Source organism: Oncorhynchus tshawytscha, linkage group LG18 (assembly GCF_018296145.1).
Source record: "Oncorhynchus tshawytscha isolate Ot180627B linkage group LG18, Otsh_v2.0, whole genome shotgun sequence".
Classification (NCBI taxonomy): domain Eukaryota; kingdom Metazoa; phylum Chordata; class Actinopteri; order Salmoniformes; family Salmonidae; genus Oncorhynchus; species Oncorhynchus tshawytscha.
Window position 1 is genome coordinate 17,942,099 of NC_056446.1, and position 15,759 is coordinate 17,957,857.

At 40.3% G+C, this 15,759-nt stretch overlaps 1 protein-coding gene across 14 annotated transcripts in view; it reads left to right on the plus strand.

The window, feature by feature from the left end:
• LOC112217344 (adhesion G-protein coupled receptor G6) overlaps positions 1-15,759 on the plus strand; it is a 59,353-nt gene that overhangs the window by 20,102 nt on the left and 23,492 nt on the right. For 6 of the 14 annotated variants that reach the window (XM_042300737.1, XM_042300729.1, XM_042300731.1 and 3 more), the window contains 9 exons: positions 10,059-10,127; positions 11,118-11,183; positions 11,285-11,353; positions 12,171-12,239; positions 13,228-13,293; positions 13,395-13,463; positions 14,281-14,349; positions 15,342-15,407; positions 15,509-15,577. The exons of 2 other annotated variants lie outside the window; for them this stretch is intronic. In XM_042300737.1, the coding sequence (XP_042156671.1) occupies positions 10,059-10,127; positions 11,118-11,183; positions 11,285-11,353; positions 12,171-12,239; positions 13,228-13,293; positions 13,395-13,463; positions 14,281-14,349; positions 15,342-15,407; positions 15,509-15,577 (612 nt within the window). The remainder of the gene's footprint in view (positions 1-10,058; positions 10,128-11,117; positions 11,184-11,284; positions 11,354-12,170; positions 12,240-13,227; positions 13,294-13,394; positions 13,464-14,280; positions 14,350-15,341; positions 15,408-15,508; positions 15,578-15,759) is intronic. 6 more of the 14 variants (XM_042300733.1, XM_042300736.1, XM_042300734.1 and 3 more) reach the window with 5 other exon arrangements.

A 15,759-nucleotide genomic window follows, 5' to 3' on the forward strand; every position in this document is an offset into this window, starting at 1 on the left:
CTCTGTACCCATTCACCCAGTAGTGTGTACACTGGAAACACACTCTCTGTACCCATTCACCCAGTCGTGTGTACACTGGAAACATACTCTCTGTACCATTCACCCAGTAGTGTGTACACTGGAAACATACTCTCTGTACCCTGGTCTCCTTGTTAAGGGACCCTCCAAACCTTGTTATTTGCCATAATGCTTCCAAATTCAACTGAAGAACCATGAGAAGTAGACCTTCCATTCCGTGGGGAGAGAGAGAGAGTAGCGGGGAGGGAGAGAATGGGGAAATTAGTGTTCCTGTCCAGTTTGACCACTGTTCTGGATGAGGTCGCAGCTGCAGATATGATGCAGGGTTTATGGACTCTGCTCTTCATAGACATCAGATGCATGTTGACTGATAAGCGACACTTCCCCAAAAGTAGGTTCTCTCCCGGCGAGCAAATCTATTAAGCGCTGTGAGATGATGGATTGAAACAGCTATTTGAAGGTTAACTCGTATATGCTTTGCTTATGAGAAAGACCCCTGTGACAGACTTTGCTGTAGAATCAACAAGGTGATTGGATGGAAATAAATGAGACTAGGAAGGAAGAGGGTGACCTCTTGAAGACCAGCACTGTGGCTTATGATCGCCCAGAGTATACAGTTGAAGTCGGAAGTTTACATACACCTTAGCCAAATACATTTAAACTCAGTTTTTCATAATTCCTGACATTTAATCCTAGTAAAAATGCCCTGTCTTAGGTCAGTTAGGATCACCACTTTATTTGAAGAATGTAAAATGTTAAGAATAATAGTAGAGAGAATTATTTATTTCAGTTTTTATTTCTTTCATCACATTCCCAGTGGGTCAGAAGTTTACATACACTCAATTAGTATTTGGTAGCATTGCCTTTAAATGGTTTAACTTGGGTCAAATGTTTAGCGTAGCCTTCCACAAGCTTCCCACAATGAGTTGGGTGAATTTTGGCTCATTCCTCCTGACAGAGCTGGTGTAACTGAGTCAGGTTTGTAGGCCTCCTTGCTTGCACACACTTTTTCAGTTCTGCCCACACATTTTCTATGGGATTGAGGTCAGGGCTTTGTGATAGCCACTCCAATACCTTGACTTTGTTGTCCTTAAGCCATTTTGCCACAACTTTGAAAGTATGCTTGGGGTCATTGTCCATTTGGAAGACCCATTTGCGATCAAGCTTTAACTTCCTGACTGATGTCTGGGATGTTGCTTCAATATATCCACATAATTTTCCATCCTCATGATGCCATCTATTTTGTGAAGTGCACCAGTCCCTCCTGCAACAAAGCATCCCCACAACATGATGCTGCCACCCCCGTGCTTCACGGTTGGGATGATGTTCTTTGGCTTTCAAGCCTCCCTCTTTGTCCTCCAAACATAACAATGGTCATTATGGCCAAACAGTTCTATTGTTGTTTCATCAGACCAGAGGACATTTCTCCAAAAAGTACAATCTTTGTCCCCATGTGCAGTTGCAAACCGTAGTCTGGCTTTTTTATGGAGGTTTTGTAGCAGTGGCTTCTTCCTTGCTGAGCGGCCTTTCAGGTTATGTCGATATAGGACTCGTTTTACTGTGGATATCGATACTTTTGTACTTGTTTCCTCCAGCATCTTCACAAGGTACTTTGCTGTTGTTCTGGGATTGATTTGCACGTTTCGCACCAAAGTACGTTCATCTCTGTTCAAATATTTTTTATTGAACACACACAAGAATGGTGTGTAGGTATAAAAGACAAGTATGCAATTCTTATCTAAACATAAAAGAGCAAACAGAAACAACAAGACCCAGAGTTCTGGGTACAAAGTAAATAATACAAAACAAGACATACAGAAGAAAGACAGGTAGAAAGAAAGAGGGTAGATGTACCCCCCCCCCAACTGCTCGGGTGCCGGGGCAAGCACATGCTGCCTAAAGGTAGATTGAAATATTACAATTGAGAGTGCGTTAAAATGTACAAATTCACAGTGCCGACTGGTCCAAGTAAGAGAGGAAAGGCTGCCAGATTTGATCAAATGTTGATAATTTATTGTTCAGAATATATCTACTACTTTCTAAGTGTACAGTGTATGATATCATAAATAGGACTGGTGGAGTTATGTCACACATGCAGCTAACACAGGCATATGGAAATGTCTGCTCTACCCAAAATTACAACCAATTAATTGCAGCATTAACACAAAAACATAAGCGGCAAGTAGAAGGGGAAAAAAGTAAGGAACTTGTATGTCGGCCCTGTATTAAAGAACATAAACGGTTAAAGAAAAGTGTGATAAATAAAAACATATACCAATTTCATTTAAGGACCAAAAAACTGACATCTGTGCCATATAAATTGCAAAATAGTTGAGAAGAGATTTTGGATGTACCCATTCCATGGCACATGGTTTATGAATTTATACGCAAAACAACGCCGGATGCAAAACTTTGAATTTTTCAATATAAATTACTATACAAAATTCTTGCAACTAATAGAATGTTATACATATGGGGGATACAATCTTCCCAGCTCTGCAGATTCTGCTGTGAGGAGGCAGAGTCATTAGATAATTTATTTTGGTATTGTCCATATGTAGCTCGTTTTTGGTCACAGGCCCAGGAATGGCTGAAGAATTGCAACATTTTCCTAGAACTAACGCTGCAGAAAGCAATGCTGGGTGATTTGAAAAGCCATAGTCAATCAATCAATAATATAATCATTATTTTAGCAAAAATGTTTATTTTTAATTTACAATCTGTAGAAGCTATGAGAATAGAAAGGTTCAATTAGTTTGTGAAGCATAACAGCACAGTTGAGAAATATATGGCAAATAGAAATCTGCAATGGTTGATGTTGAGAGACAGATGGGAGGGGTTGAATGGAGCTGAAGGGTGGGACTAATAACAAGATAACCAATGTAAAACATAAGGGTCTGTAAAATGTATATAGGTTCAGAACTTCTGTGAAATAGCACAGTTACAAATATAAATCAAACTGGATGGACATCAGAAATAGAGGAAGGACTGAGAACAAACAATAGAGAACTATTGTAAAGTAGACTGTGTCTGTAGAATGTGTATAAGATGTATAAATTGAAGATAAAAGCAGAAGTGTTTATTAGTTTACTCCAATTGGGGGATCGGCGGAAGGGTTTGCGGGGAATAATAATAAAGGTATATTCTTTTAAAAGTATGTATGTCTATATAGGTATGTGTATGTATATATGTGTATATGTATGCATGCGTGTATGGATATATAGATTACATTGGAAGCAACATTCTTTCCGCAATATTAAGCTGATCCACCCTCTATATTTACCAAAAAAATATGGGGGATAAAAAATAAATTCAAAAAGTCTACAGTGTTTGCCAATTCACTGAGCCATAATTTGGTAGAGGGTGCTTCCCTCCTTTTCCAAAACACTAAGATTAATTTCTTTGCCGAAATGAGACCGTAAGAGATGAGTTGTTTTGGGGGGTTGGTTAATTCTTTTAAGGAATCAGACACTCCCAGTATTATCAGAAGCGGGTCTGGGTCAACGGAAGTCTCCAGAACTTCAGAGAGGATCCTAAAAATTCCACACCAATAACCATACAAGTTAGAGCATAGGGCAAAGCAGTGGAGTAGTGTACCCTGTACAGCCTGACATTTATCTCACAGGGGATGTATCAGGAAATATCCTATGCAGTTTAGTTTTGGAATAGTGTAATCTGTGTTAATACCTTGAATTGTATGAGACGATGTCTGGAGTTAATTGAGCAGGTGTGGATATACTCCAAGCCATCTTCCCAGTCTGCACAGAAATGTCAGTCCCTAGTTCTTCCTCCCATTTTTCCTTAATTGCATCTGTAGAAGGTGTGCTAACTGATTGAAAAGCGTCATATAGACGAGATATCAGTTTGTTTGAGGTGGGGCATATTTTAATTCATCCGTCAAACATGGAAGGTTTAGCATTCCCAAATGTCGGGACGTGTTTTCTAACATAGTCTCTAATTTGTAGGTATCTGAAAAAGTTACTTCTGGGAAGATTATACATTTTACTCAGCAACGCAAAGGAGGCAAAGGTCCCTTCTATATATTGATCCCCTAAGGTATTTATCCCTAGCTCTCCCCATCACTCAAAGGTGTTATCAAGGTTAGAGGGGGAAAATGAGGGATTCCTCGCAACAGGGAGCATGAATGATATTGGTCTAAGGTCAAAGTGGACTTTAATTTACTTCCAGATTTGGACTGTGCTATGTATAATAGGATTGTTACTATAAAGTGACATCTCCAGATTGACAGGCGACAAAATCACAGTGCCAATAGAGAAGGGGTGACACTCCTCACGCTCCATACTAAGCTAACTGGAAGACGGAAGTGCGTAACAATGCAACAGCCCGGAGGTTAGCGGCCCAATTGTAAAATATCAAATTTGGGAGAGACAATCCTCCTTCCATCTTGGATTTACAGAAGTGTTTTTTACCTATCCTGTGTGTTTTATAATCCCAGATGAATGGATTGATAATTGAGGCCAGTTGTTTATGAAAGGACTTAGGTATGAATACTGGGATGTTCAGGTATAGGTAGAGCAGTTGTGGGAGGAAGATAATTTTAATGGCAATAATTATTCCGAGCAGGGATATTGGGAGTGTTCTCCAAAATAGTATGTTTGTCTTGAGTTTTTGCATCAGAGAGGGGAAATTCTCTTTAACTAGTGAGGAGTATTGTTTGGTAACTACAATTCCTGGGTAGGTACATTTTTCTGAAGATAACTTAACTGTAAGATATTCTAGCCAAGAGGTGTTCTGCAACCGTATGTGAATTATTTCGCTCTTGTTCCAATTTAATCTGTATCCCGAGAAGGTATCAAACAAATTAATCACATCAAGAATAGCTGGGATACTAGTTTGGGGTTCTGTTACATAGAGGAGAATGTCATCTGCATATAGGGAAATCTTATTTAGAGTATATTTAGTATTATAGCCGTGTATTGCTGCATGAGATTTGATGGCCTGAGCGAGAGGTTCAATAATTAGAGCAAAGAGCGTAGGCGACAGCGCACAACCCTGCCTTGTCCCTCAATAAAGGTTCAATCAGGGCGACAATGATTGGTTAGTAATTATTCTCGCATAGGGATTCCTATATAAAAGCTGGATCCAATTTATGAACCCATCTCCAATATAGATAGGACCACTCAACTTGGTCAAAGGTCTTTTTGGCATCAAGAGATATAACAGCAAGGTCCACGTTAGGTAACCTCTGAGAATACATAATGTTGAAGAGGCGCCTGAGATTGAAGAATGAGTTTCTGTTAGGGATAAAGCCGGCCTGGTCTGAATGGACCAATTTGCCAATTAAAGTGCTAAGCCTGTTAGACAGAGTTTTTGCTAAAATCTTTTTGGTCTGTATTAAGAAGAGATATTGTTCTATGACCCTACCTCTTCTGGTTCTTTACCCTTCTTATGTATTATTGTACTGAACGCCTCAACCAAAGTAGAGCTCCATCCTCATTGGCCTGGACCAACATTTTGTGCAGGTAGGGAGAGAGCATGTTGCTGAATGTGTTATAGAATTCACCAGGGTATCCATCTGGGCCCGGGGTCTTGCCACTCTTTAGAGATTTAATTTTTTCTCGAATTTCTCCAAAAGATATTTCCTTATTCAGGACGTTGGAATCTTCCTGGTTCAAGGCAGGGAGATTACAGTCCCCCAAAAAGTTTTGTATAATTAAGGGGTTAGATGTATATAGAGTCTCGTAAAACTGATGGAATCTGTCATTGATGTCTTTGGGGGAAGAGAGTAATTCCCCAGATGCAGATTTAACTTTGTGAATCATTCGGTCACTCACATTTTTTCGAAGTTGTCTGGCGAGTAATTTGTGTGGTTTGTCACCAAACTCAAAATATTTTTGCTTGGCATAGAGAAAAGATTTAGAAATTTTAGCTGAGAGAATCTGATTATATTCAAATTTTAAAGAGGTATTTTTTTTATGTTTCTCCATAGATGGATGGCTAGCATTCTCCCTATCCAGTAAGTGAATTTGTCTCTCCAATTCTACCAATTTTTCTCTGTTTTGCCTACTCCTGGCAGTCTGAAAGGAGATGATACAGCCTCTCAAATAAGCCTCCAGTGTTTCCCACAATAATGCTGGGGAAGTCTCTGTGTTGTCGTTGGTATCAAAGAAAAATGTAATTTGGTCTTTAAGATGTTCACAGAATGTTGATTCTGTGAGGAGCTGAGGATTCAACCTCCAGACCCTCTCGTTTGGTACGATGTCACCCAATCTCAGGGAGAAGGTGAGTGGACTGTGGTCAGAGATTATAATCTATGATACCTCACATTACAGGTATAGCGGGGTCATTTCGCATCAACCAAAAAGTAGTCAATTCGAGTATAAACATTGTGAACATGAGAGTAAAAGGAGTATTCCCTACCCGTAGGGTTAGAGATCCTCCATATATCAAATAAGTTAGAATTTTTTATGTAGGTTTTCAAGAATTCGCTTGAATAGGAGGTAGGGGTACGCCGGGTAGAGGATCTATCCAAATATTGGTCTAGCACGCAGTTAAGGTCCCCTCCAATGACCAAATTAGTATTGGAGATATCTGAAATCAAAGTAAGGACTCTTTTGAAAAAAGAGGGGTTATCAATGTTTGGCCCATAGATATTTAGTAGAGTTACAGAAGTAGAGTGGATCTCTCCTATTATGATGACATAATGACCCTCTTTATCAGCAATAGTGGTTTTATGTAGAAAGGGAATTCCTTTCCGTACCAGAATCGCTGTGCCTCTCGTTTTGGCGGAGAAGTTAGAATGATACACTTGCTCCACCCACCTACATTTAAGTCTGCTACAAGAATTGTTTTTCAGATGGGTTTCTTGCAAAAATATAATATCTGACGAGAGTGCTTTCAAGTGGGCTAGGACCTTGCCTCTCTTAATTGGTTCATTTAAACCCTTGACATTCCAGAAAGTAAATGTAAGCCTCTCGTTTGTAGTTCCTATGGTGGCCTGCATAACATGTAACTCACTAAAAAGGTAAGAGAGCGCACCAAATCATCACAATCAGCATATGTAGCACCAACACCCGAGCAGTATTCAACCGACCCCTCCCCCCTACAAGCACTTTTGCTCTCCACCCTGTCCCCCAACTTTCCCCAACATTTACCCCCCTCAACCCACCTTTAACAGGCATACACAAATAGGAGAGAGAAAAATAGAAAAATGTAAATAATAAACACATTATCTGGCCGATGCCAAAACTGCACGGCGCAACCTCGAAAAAGAGGTAAAACAAAAATAAAATCCCAACTATACGTTCACCTCTCACTATCCTAGAACTTCTACTAACATATGAACTGAGGAGGCTCCTGCAAATAAAGTGTTCAATTAGCATCTCTTAAACCTAAACAGAATAAGTTGCAACTTAACATATTGCGCACTTAAGTGTCATCTTGGGTCAATCCCTGAGATAAGCAAGATATAGCATCGCAAGATTATATTGCTAAGCAATGCTGGTCTAAACATAAACCATCAGCCACCGACATAGACAGCAGTACATTTACATATTGTGAGTTAGGAGATCGGAACAAGGATTTTGCTAAATTAAACGTACCCCCATCAAAACAATATATAAATAATATATATATATTAGTTAATTAATTAACATTCATGCCCCAAAATAATAATCTATACTAATTTAAAATATACACATACATAATAATAGAAAAATGCTAAGAGACATTCTTTTTATAATAACAAAGTACACATAATAATTATATGTACGCACACCTACACATTGACACAAGCACCACAGAAGGCTGTTGGGAATCTAATTGGGAGAGCGGCCCACGGCTATGACAGAAGCAGAACGGCACAAAACACCAACTTGCTATCCAGGTGTCTGTGTCTGCCCCACCCCAACCACCACCACCACCAGTCCCCTGCAAGCAATATATAAGTGGTATGGTAATAAGAATAATGTAAGAATTGAGAAATAAATAATGAAACAAAACAAAAATGGGGGAATGTAAGTATATCCATCCGAAAGTGTCAATGATTAAACCTGGAAGGCCACCCAAACAGGCATCGCTCTGAACTCCAACGATAGATCAGTCGTCCAGCCGGATTGAAAGTGAAATTAACGGTAATGAGAGCTCTGACCTCCCTCCATTGGTCGGCTCAGCGCCTGACATGTTCGGTAGCGACAATAAACCTTCAGTCGGCAGCCCTTGCTGAGACACTTTAATAAGGTTTCACCAGTTATGGTATAGTATGGATTCGAGTCCATGAGCAGACCCTAACACACAATGACAAGGCTCTCTAACCCGTACGGGGGATTGGTGTATAAAATTCTCTGAGTCCAAAACCGAGGAGAGACAAATCTTCTCACTGGAAGGAGGGGTAATTCTGAGCCTAGCAGGGAAGAGCAAGGCATGGCGAAGATGGAGTTTGTAGAGTTTGGTCAAGACATCTCTGTAGCCGGCGCGATGCTTTGCCACATCGGGCGCATAATCCTCAGAGACACGGAAGGGATGTCCTTTATGTAACAGGTTACCCCTCATTCGAGCCTCGCGCAGGATAAGATCCTTGGTCTTGAAACTGTGACAACAGATGATTACTGGGCGAGGACGTTGGCCCGGTCCAGGCACTGGGACAAGAGTGCGATGTGCACGGTCCAGCTGGGGATCCGAAGCCAAAACATCCGACCCCAGTGCATCCCTCAATAGCTTGGTGAAGAAGTCGGTGGGGCGAGACCCAGCCTCCACCCCCTCTGCCAGACCAACAACGTGAAGGTTATGACGTCTGGATCGGCCCTCCAGGTTGACCACTTTCACAGAAAGCCTCTGCTCACTATCCTGCAAGGACGTGCATAGCTTCTCTAACTCGTCGATCCTACCAGTGTTGAATTCAGAAGCTATCTCAAGGTCCACAATACTCTGGCCCTGCGAAGCAACCATTCAAATGGTGTCACGTTGTTACCTGTGCCTTCCACCATGTCTGTCTCATTGTTTGGTGGGGAGGAGGCCTCCGATGAGGATTTATTGTCCTTTGGTCGCTTATTACTTGGCATGTTCACATAGAAAGTCACAATATTGTATTAGAAAGAGACGTTTGTTGTAAAAAAGTGCCGTAAAGTAGGTCAAGTTAGATTGTTTCGCAAAAAAAGTTGCAGGAGCCTCTCTCACACACTACATTTAACTACACTACAACATGCTTGCGCCGCCCTGTGTACTTTCATCTCTAGCAGACAGAACATGTCTCCTTCCAGCTGCGGGGTCCCATGGTGTTTATACTTCCGTACTATTGTTTGTACCGATGAATGTGGTACCTTCAGGCGTTTGGAAATTGTTCCAAAGGATGAACCAGATTTGTGGAGGTCTACAATTTTTTTTCTGAGGTCTTGGCTGATTTCTTTTGATTTTCCCACGATGTCAAGCAAAGAGGCACTGAGTTGGAAGGTAGGCCTTGAAATACATTCACAGGTACACCTCCAATTCACTCAAATGATGTCAATTAGCCTATCAGAAGCTTCTAAAGCCATGACATAATTTTATGGAATTTTCCAAGTTGTTTAAATGCACAGTCAACTTAGTGTATGTAAACTTTTGACTCACTCAAATTGTGATACAGTGAATTATAAGTGAAATAATCTGTCTGTAAACAACTTTTGGAAAAATTACTAGTGTCATGCACAAAGTAGATGTCCTGACCGACTTGCCAAAACTATAGTTTGTTAACAAGACATTTGTGGAGTGGTTGAAAAACAAGTTTTAATGACTCCAACCTAAGTGTGTGTAAACTTCCGACTTCAACTGTATTTGACAGAGAAATAGATTTCATCTCTTCATCTGGTGATCCTATCCTGGTAGAATCCACATTATACTGAATATTATTACAACCTTTAATGCTTTTAATCGCTTTTAAATCTACTGCATTACACAACTCCACAAGATTTCTCTGCATTTTGGTATTCATATTCCTCATGCTACACTTGAATTCATTGCCTCATCAGTCATCTTGCATTCGTGTCGTCTCACTTTACACCCATTTAATCCATATGTAACCTTTCTCCATCCAACCCTGCAACCAGCAACATTAACTTCCACCAGCTCATCCATTGTCACCACTAACATGATTGCTACTAATTCAACAACCCACGGTAAGCATCCATCCCTCATCCCCATTGTTTGCAATGAGCACATGTTATTTTCAGCCTGTCTTGTTATTGTGAAGGTAAACCAATACTATCTACTCCACACAGAGTGCAGCTGATGGGTGTTTTAATCAATATGGAAAATGGCCACTCTAACTGATTGAGGGGATATTGACTGGTGGCCCATTGAACTAGAGATATTTCAGTCTTATCCAAAAATGGTCTCAGTGATTGCTCTCATGTTTCCCTCTAGAAAAAACGCACAGCCAATTCCAGTCTATTAAACCCAGATAATACTGACTCCACTGTTGGCGGCATGGAGGTGCATCCACTGAAACTTCTACCTAACCTAAGAAAATGAGTTAATAAAACATATTTGTGATTTGATTAACCCTGCCAGAGGCGCATCTGCAACACTTGATTAGTTTCTACAATATAGTTAATTTCCCAGCCCAAATAAAATAAAGATTTCTGAAAAGCAGCCACCAGTTTTAGCATGTGGGATTCCATACTGTGGGAAGCCTCGTAATAAGACATGTTTGATGAAAAAAATGAAAAACAACTGTTTGATGAGTTAATTGGCCGTTTGGTGGTTTGGAGGCCATACAGTAGGTAAACACCATGCCTCTGATACTGTATGAGTTAATAGTTTTGCGGCAGAAGATATTTGATCTCCATCTCTCTCATATCTGACCCTTCCTTGAAGTAAAGCAAACAAGGTCCTGGGGTTTCCATTTGAAGTTTGGAGCCAATATTGGCATGGTATCAATTGTATTGAGGAACAACATTGATTTAACTCACTGTAGCTATGCCCCTATCCAAACAGGAGTACACTGGTTAATTTGACAGTCAAATGTGTAACTGTCCTGATAGTTGATCAGATGTGGATGCTTCATGGCCAATTCATAACTCCATGATCTCAACCTCAACTCTCAATACTTCACCTTCCTTTTCTCATCTCATCTCGTACTGTCTGCTGTCCATCCTTTTCACCAGTTCTCTCTGCTACCACTTCATCTGCCACCACTACTAGCATGCCTCTAACTACCAGCTCATCAACTGGTAAGGTGCCATCTTTAGTTCTCAACATTATTTCCCCTCATTATTTAACCACTGTGTTATTATACCTTATTTTTGCTGACTTGTGCTGTAAATGTCACTAGTTCAAACCACTACCACGACCACTCCTGCAGCTACAACTAATGTGCCGACATTACCCAGCACAACCACTGGTAAGGTATCTCTAGCAATGGATCTGATCTCAGTTGATGACAATTTGATCTTATTATCGTTATAGTGCAAATATCATTTTTCTGAATGATTCAATTTGATACCTTCATATATGTCTACGTAGTTTAGTCGGATCACATGACATTTGGCAGTCACTGCATTGTCATTTACCATCAGGAGAAAAGGTCAAGTTGAGAGATCTATCCAGTGATGTAGTGTGTACACTGGAAACATTCTCTCTGTACGCTGATCTCCTTGTTAAGGGACCCATCAAACCTTGTCACTTGCCATAAAGCTTCCAAATTCAACTGAAGAACCATGAGAAGTAGACCTTCCATTCTGTGGGGAGAGAGAGAGAGTAGCGGGGAGGGAGGGAATGGGGTCAGTAAACAACTGTTGGAAAAATGACTAGTGTCTTGCACAAAGTAGATGTCCTAACCGACTTGCCAAAACTATAGTTTGTTAACAAGAAATTTGTGGAGTGGTTGAAAAACGAGTTTTAATGACTCCAACCTAAGTGTGTGTAAACATCCGACTTCAACTGTATTTGACAGAGAAATAGATTTCATCTCTTCATCTGGTGATCCTATCCTGGTAGAATCCACATTATACTGAATATTATTACAACCTTTAATGCTTTTAATCGCTTTTAAATCTACTGCATTACACAACTCCACAAGATTTCTCTGCATTTTGGTATTCATATTCCTCATGCTACACTTGTATTCATTGCCTCATCAGTCATCTTGCATTTGTGTCGTCTCACTTTACACCCATTTAATCCATATGTAACCTTTCTCCATCCAACCCTGCAACCAGCAACATTAACTTCCACCAGCTCATCCATTGTCACCACTAACATGATTGCTACTAATTCAACAACCCACGGTAAGCATCCATCCCTCATCCCCATTGTTTGCAATGAGCACATGTTATTTTCAGCCTGTCTTGTTATTGTGAAGGTAAACCAATACTATCTACTCCACACAGAGTGCAGCTGATGGGTCTTTTAATCAATATGGAAAATGGCCACTCTAACTGATTGAGGGGATATTGACTGGTGGCCCATTGAACTAGAGATATTTCAGTCTTATCCAAAAATGGTCTCAGTGATTGCTCTCATGTTTCCCTCTAGAAAAAACGCACAGCCAATTCCAGTCTATTAAACCCAGATAATACTGACTCCACTGTTGGCGGCATGGAGGTGCATCCACTGAAACTTCTACCTAACCTAAAAAATGAGTTAATAAAACATATTTGTGATTTGATTAACCCTGCCAGAGGCGCATCTGCAACACTTGATTAGTTTCTACAATATAGTTAATTTCCCAGCCCAAATAAAATAAAGATTTCTGAAAAGCAGCCACCAGTTTTAGCATGTGGGATTCCATACTGTGGGAAGCCTCGTAATAAGACATGTTTGATGAAAAAAATGAAAAACTGTTTGATGAGTTAATTGGCCGTTTGGTGGTTTGGAGGCCATACAGTAGGTAAACACCATGCCTCTGATACTGTATGAGTTAATAGTTTTGCGGCAGAAGATATTTGATCTCCATCTCTCTCATATCTGACCCTTCCTTGAAGTAAAGCAAACAAGGTCCTGGGGTTTCCATTTGAAGTTTGGAGCCACTATTGGCATGGTATCAATTGTATTGAGGAACAACATTGATTTAACTCACTGTAGCTATGCCCCTATCCAAAAAGGAGTACACTGGTTAATTTGACAGTCAAATGTGTAACTGTCCTGATAGTTGATCAGATGTGGATGCTTCATGGCCAATTCATAACTCCATGATCTCAACCTCAGCTCTCAATACTTCACCTTCCTTTTCTCATCTCATCTCGTACTGTGTCTGCTGTCCATCCTTTTCACCAGTTCTCTCTGCTACCACTTCATCTGCCACCACTACTAGCATGCCTCTAACTACCAGCTCATCAACTGGTAAGGTGCCATCTTTAGTTCGCAACATTATTTCCCCTCATTATTTAACCACTGTGTTATTATACCTTATTTTTGCTGACTTGTGCTGTAAATGTCACTAGTTCAAACCACTACCACGACCACTCCTGCAGCTACAACTAATGTGCCGACATTACCCAGCACAACCACTGGTAAGGTATCTCTAGCAATGGATCTGATCTCAGTTGATGACAATTTGATCTGATTATCGTTATAGTGCAAATATCATTTTTCTGAATGATTCAATTTGATACCTTCATATATGTCTACGTAGTTTAGTCTGATCACATGACATTTGGCAGTCACTGCATTGTCATTTACCATCAGGAGAAAAGGTCAAGTTGAGAGATCTATCCAGTGATGTAGTGTGTACACTGGAAACATTCTCTCTGTACGCTGATCTCCTTGTTAAGGGACCCACCAAACCTTGTCACTTGCCATAAAGCTTCCAAATTCAACTGAAGAACCATGAGAAGTAGACCTTCCATTCTGTGGGGAGAGAGAGAGAGTAGCGGGGAGGGAGGGAATGGGGTCAGTAAACAACTGTTGGAAAAATGACTAGTGTCTTGCACAAAGTAGATGTCCTAACCGACTTGCCAAAACTATAGTTTGTTAACAAGAAATTTGTGGAGTGGTTGAAAAACGAGTTTTAATGACTCCAACCTAAGTGTGTGTAAACATCCGACTTCAACTGTATTTGACAGAGAAATAGATTTCATCTCTTCATCTGGTGATCCTATCCTGGTAGAATCCACATTATACTGAATATTATTACAACCTTTAATGCTTTTAATCGCTTTTAAATCTACTGCATTACACAACTCCACAAGATTTCTCTGCATTTTGGTATTCATATTCCTCATGCTACACTTGTATTCATTGCCTCATCAGTCATCTTGCATTTGTGTCGTCTCACTTTACACCCATTTAATCCATATGTAACCTTTCTCCATCCAACCCTGCAACCAGCAACATTAACTTCCACCAGCTCATCCATTGTCACCACTAACATGATTGCTACTAATTCAACAACCCACGGTAAGCATCCATCCCTCATCCCCATTGTTTGCAATGAGCACATATTATTTTCAGCCTGTCTTGTTATTGTGAAGGTAAACCAATACTATCTACTCCACACAGAGTGCAGCTGATGGGTCTTTTAATCAATATGGAAAATGGCCAGTCTAACTGATTGAGGGGATATTGACTGGTGGCCCATTGAACTAGAGATATTTCAGTCTTATCCAAAAATGGTCTCAGTGATTGCTCTCATGTTTCCCTCTAGAAAAAACGCACAGCCAATTCCAGTCTATTAAACCCAGATAATACTGACTCCACTGTTGGCGGCATGGAGGTGCATCCACTGAAACTTCTACCTAACCTAAGAAAATGAGTTAATAAAACATATTTGTGATTTGATTAACCCTGCCAGAGGCGCATCTGCAACACTTGATTAGTTTCTACAATATAGTTAATTTCCCAGCCCAAATAAAATAAAGATTTCTGAAAAGCAGCCACCAGTTTTAGCATGTGGGATTCCATACTGTGGGAAGCCTCGTAATAAGACATGTTTGATGAAAAAAATGAAAAACAACTGTTTGATGAGTTAATTGGCCGCTTGGTGGTTTGGAGGCCATACAGTAGGTAAATACCATGCCTCTGATACTGTATGAGTTAATAGTTTTACGGCAGAAGATATTTGATCTCCATCTCTCTCATATCTGACCCTTCCTTGAAGTAAAGCAAACAAGGTCCTGGGGTTTCCATTTGAAGTTTGGAGCCACTATTGGCATGGTATCAATTGTATTGAGGAACAACATTGATTTAACTCACTGTAGCTATGCCCCTATCCAAAAAGGAGTACACTGGTTAATTTGACAGTCAAATGTGTAACTGTCCTGACAGTTGATCAGATGTGGATGCTTCATGGCCAATTCATAACTCCATGATCTCAACCTCAGCTCTCAATACTTCACCTTCCTTTACTCATCTCATCTCGTACTGTGTCTGCTGTCCATCCTTTTCACCAGTTCTCTCTGCTACCACTTCATCTGCCACCACTACTAGCATGCCTCTAACTACCAGCTCATCAACTGGTAAGGTGCCATCTTTAGTTCGCAACATTATTTCCCCTCATTATTTAACCACTGTGTTATTATACCTTATTTTTGCTGACTTGTGCTGTAAATGTCACTAGTTCAAACCACTACCACGACCACTCCTGCAGCTACAACTAATGTGCCGACATTACCCAGCACAACCACTGGTAAGGTATCTCTAGCAATGGATCTGATCTCAGTTGATGACAATTTGATCTGATTATCTTTATAGTGCAAATATCATTTTTCAATTTGATACCTTCATATACAGTATGTCTACGTAGTTTAGTCTAATCACATGACATTTGGCAGTCACTGCATTGTCATTTACCTTCAGGAGAAAAGGTAG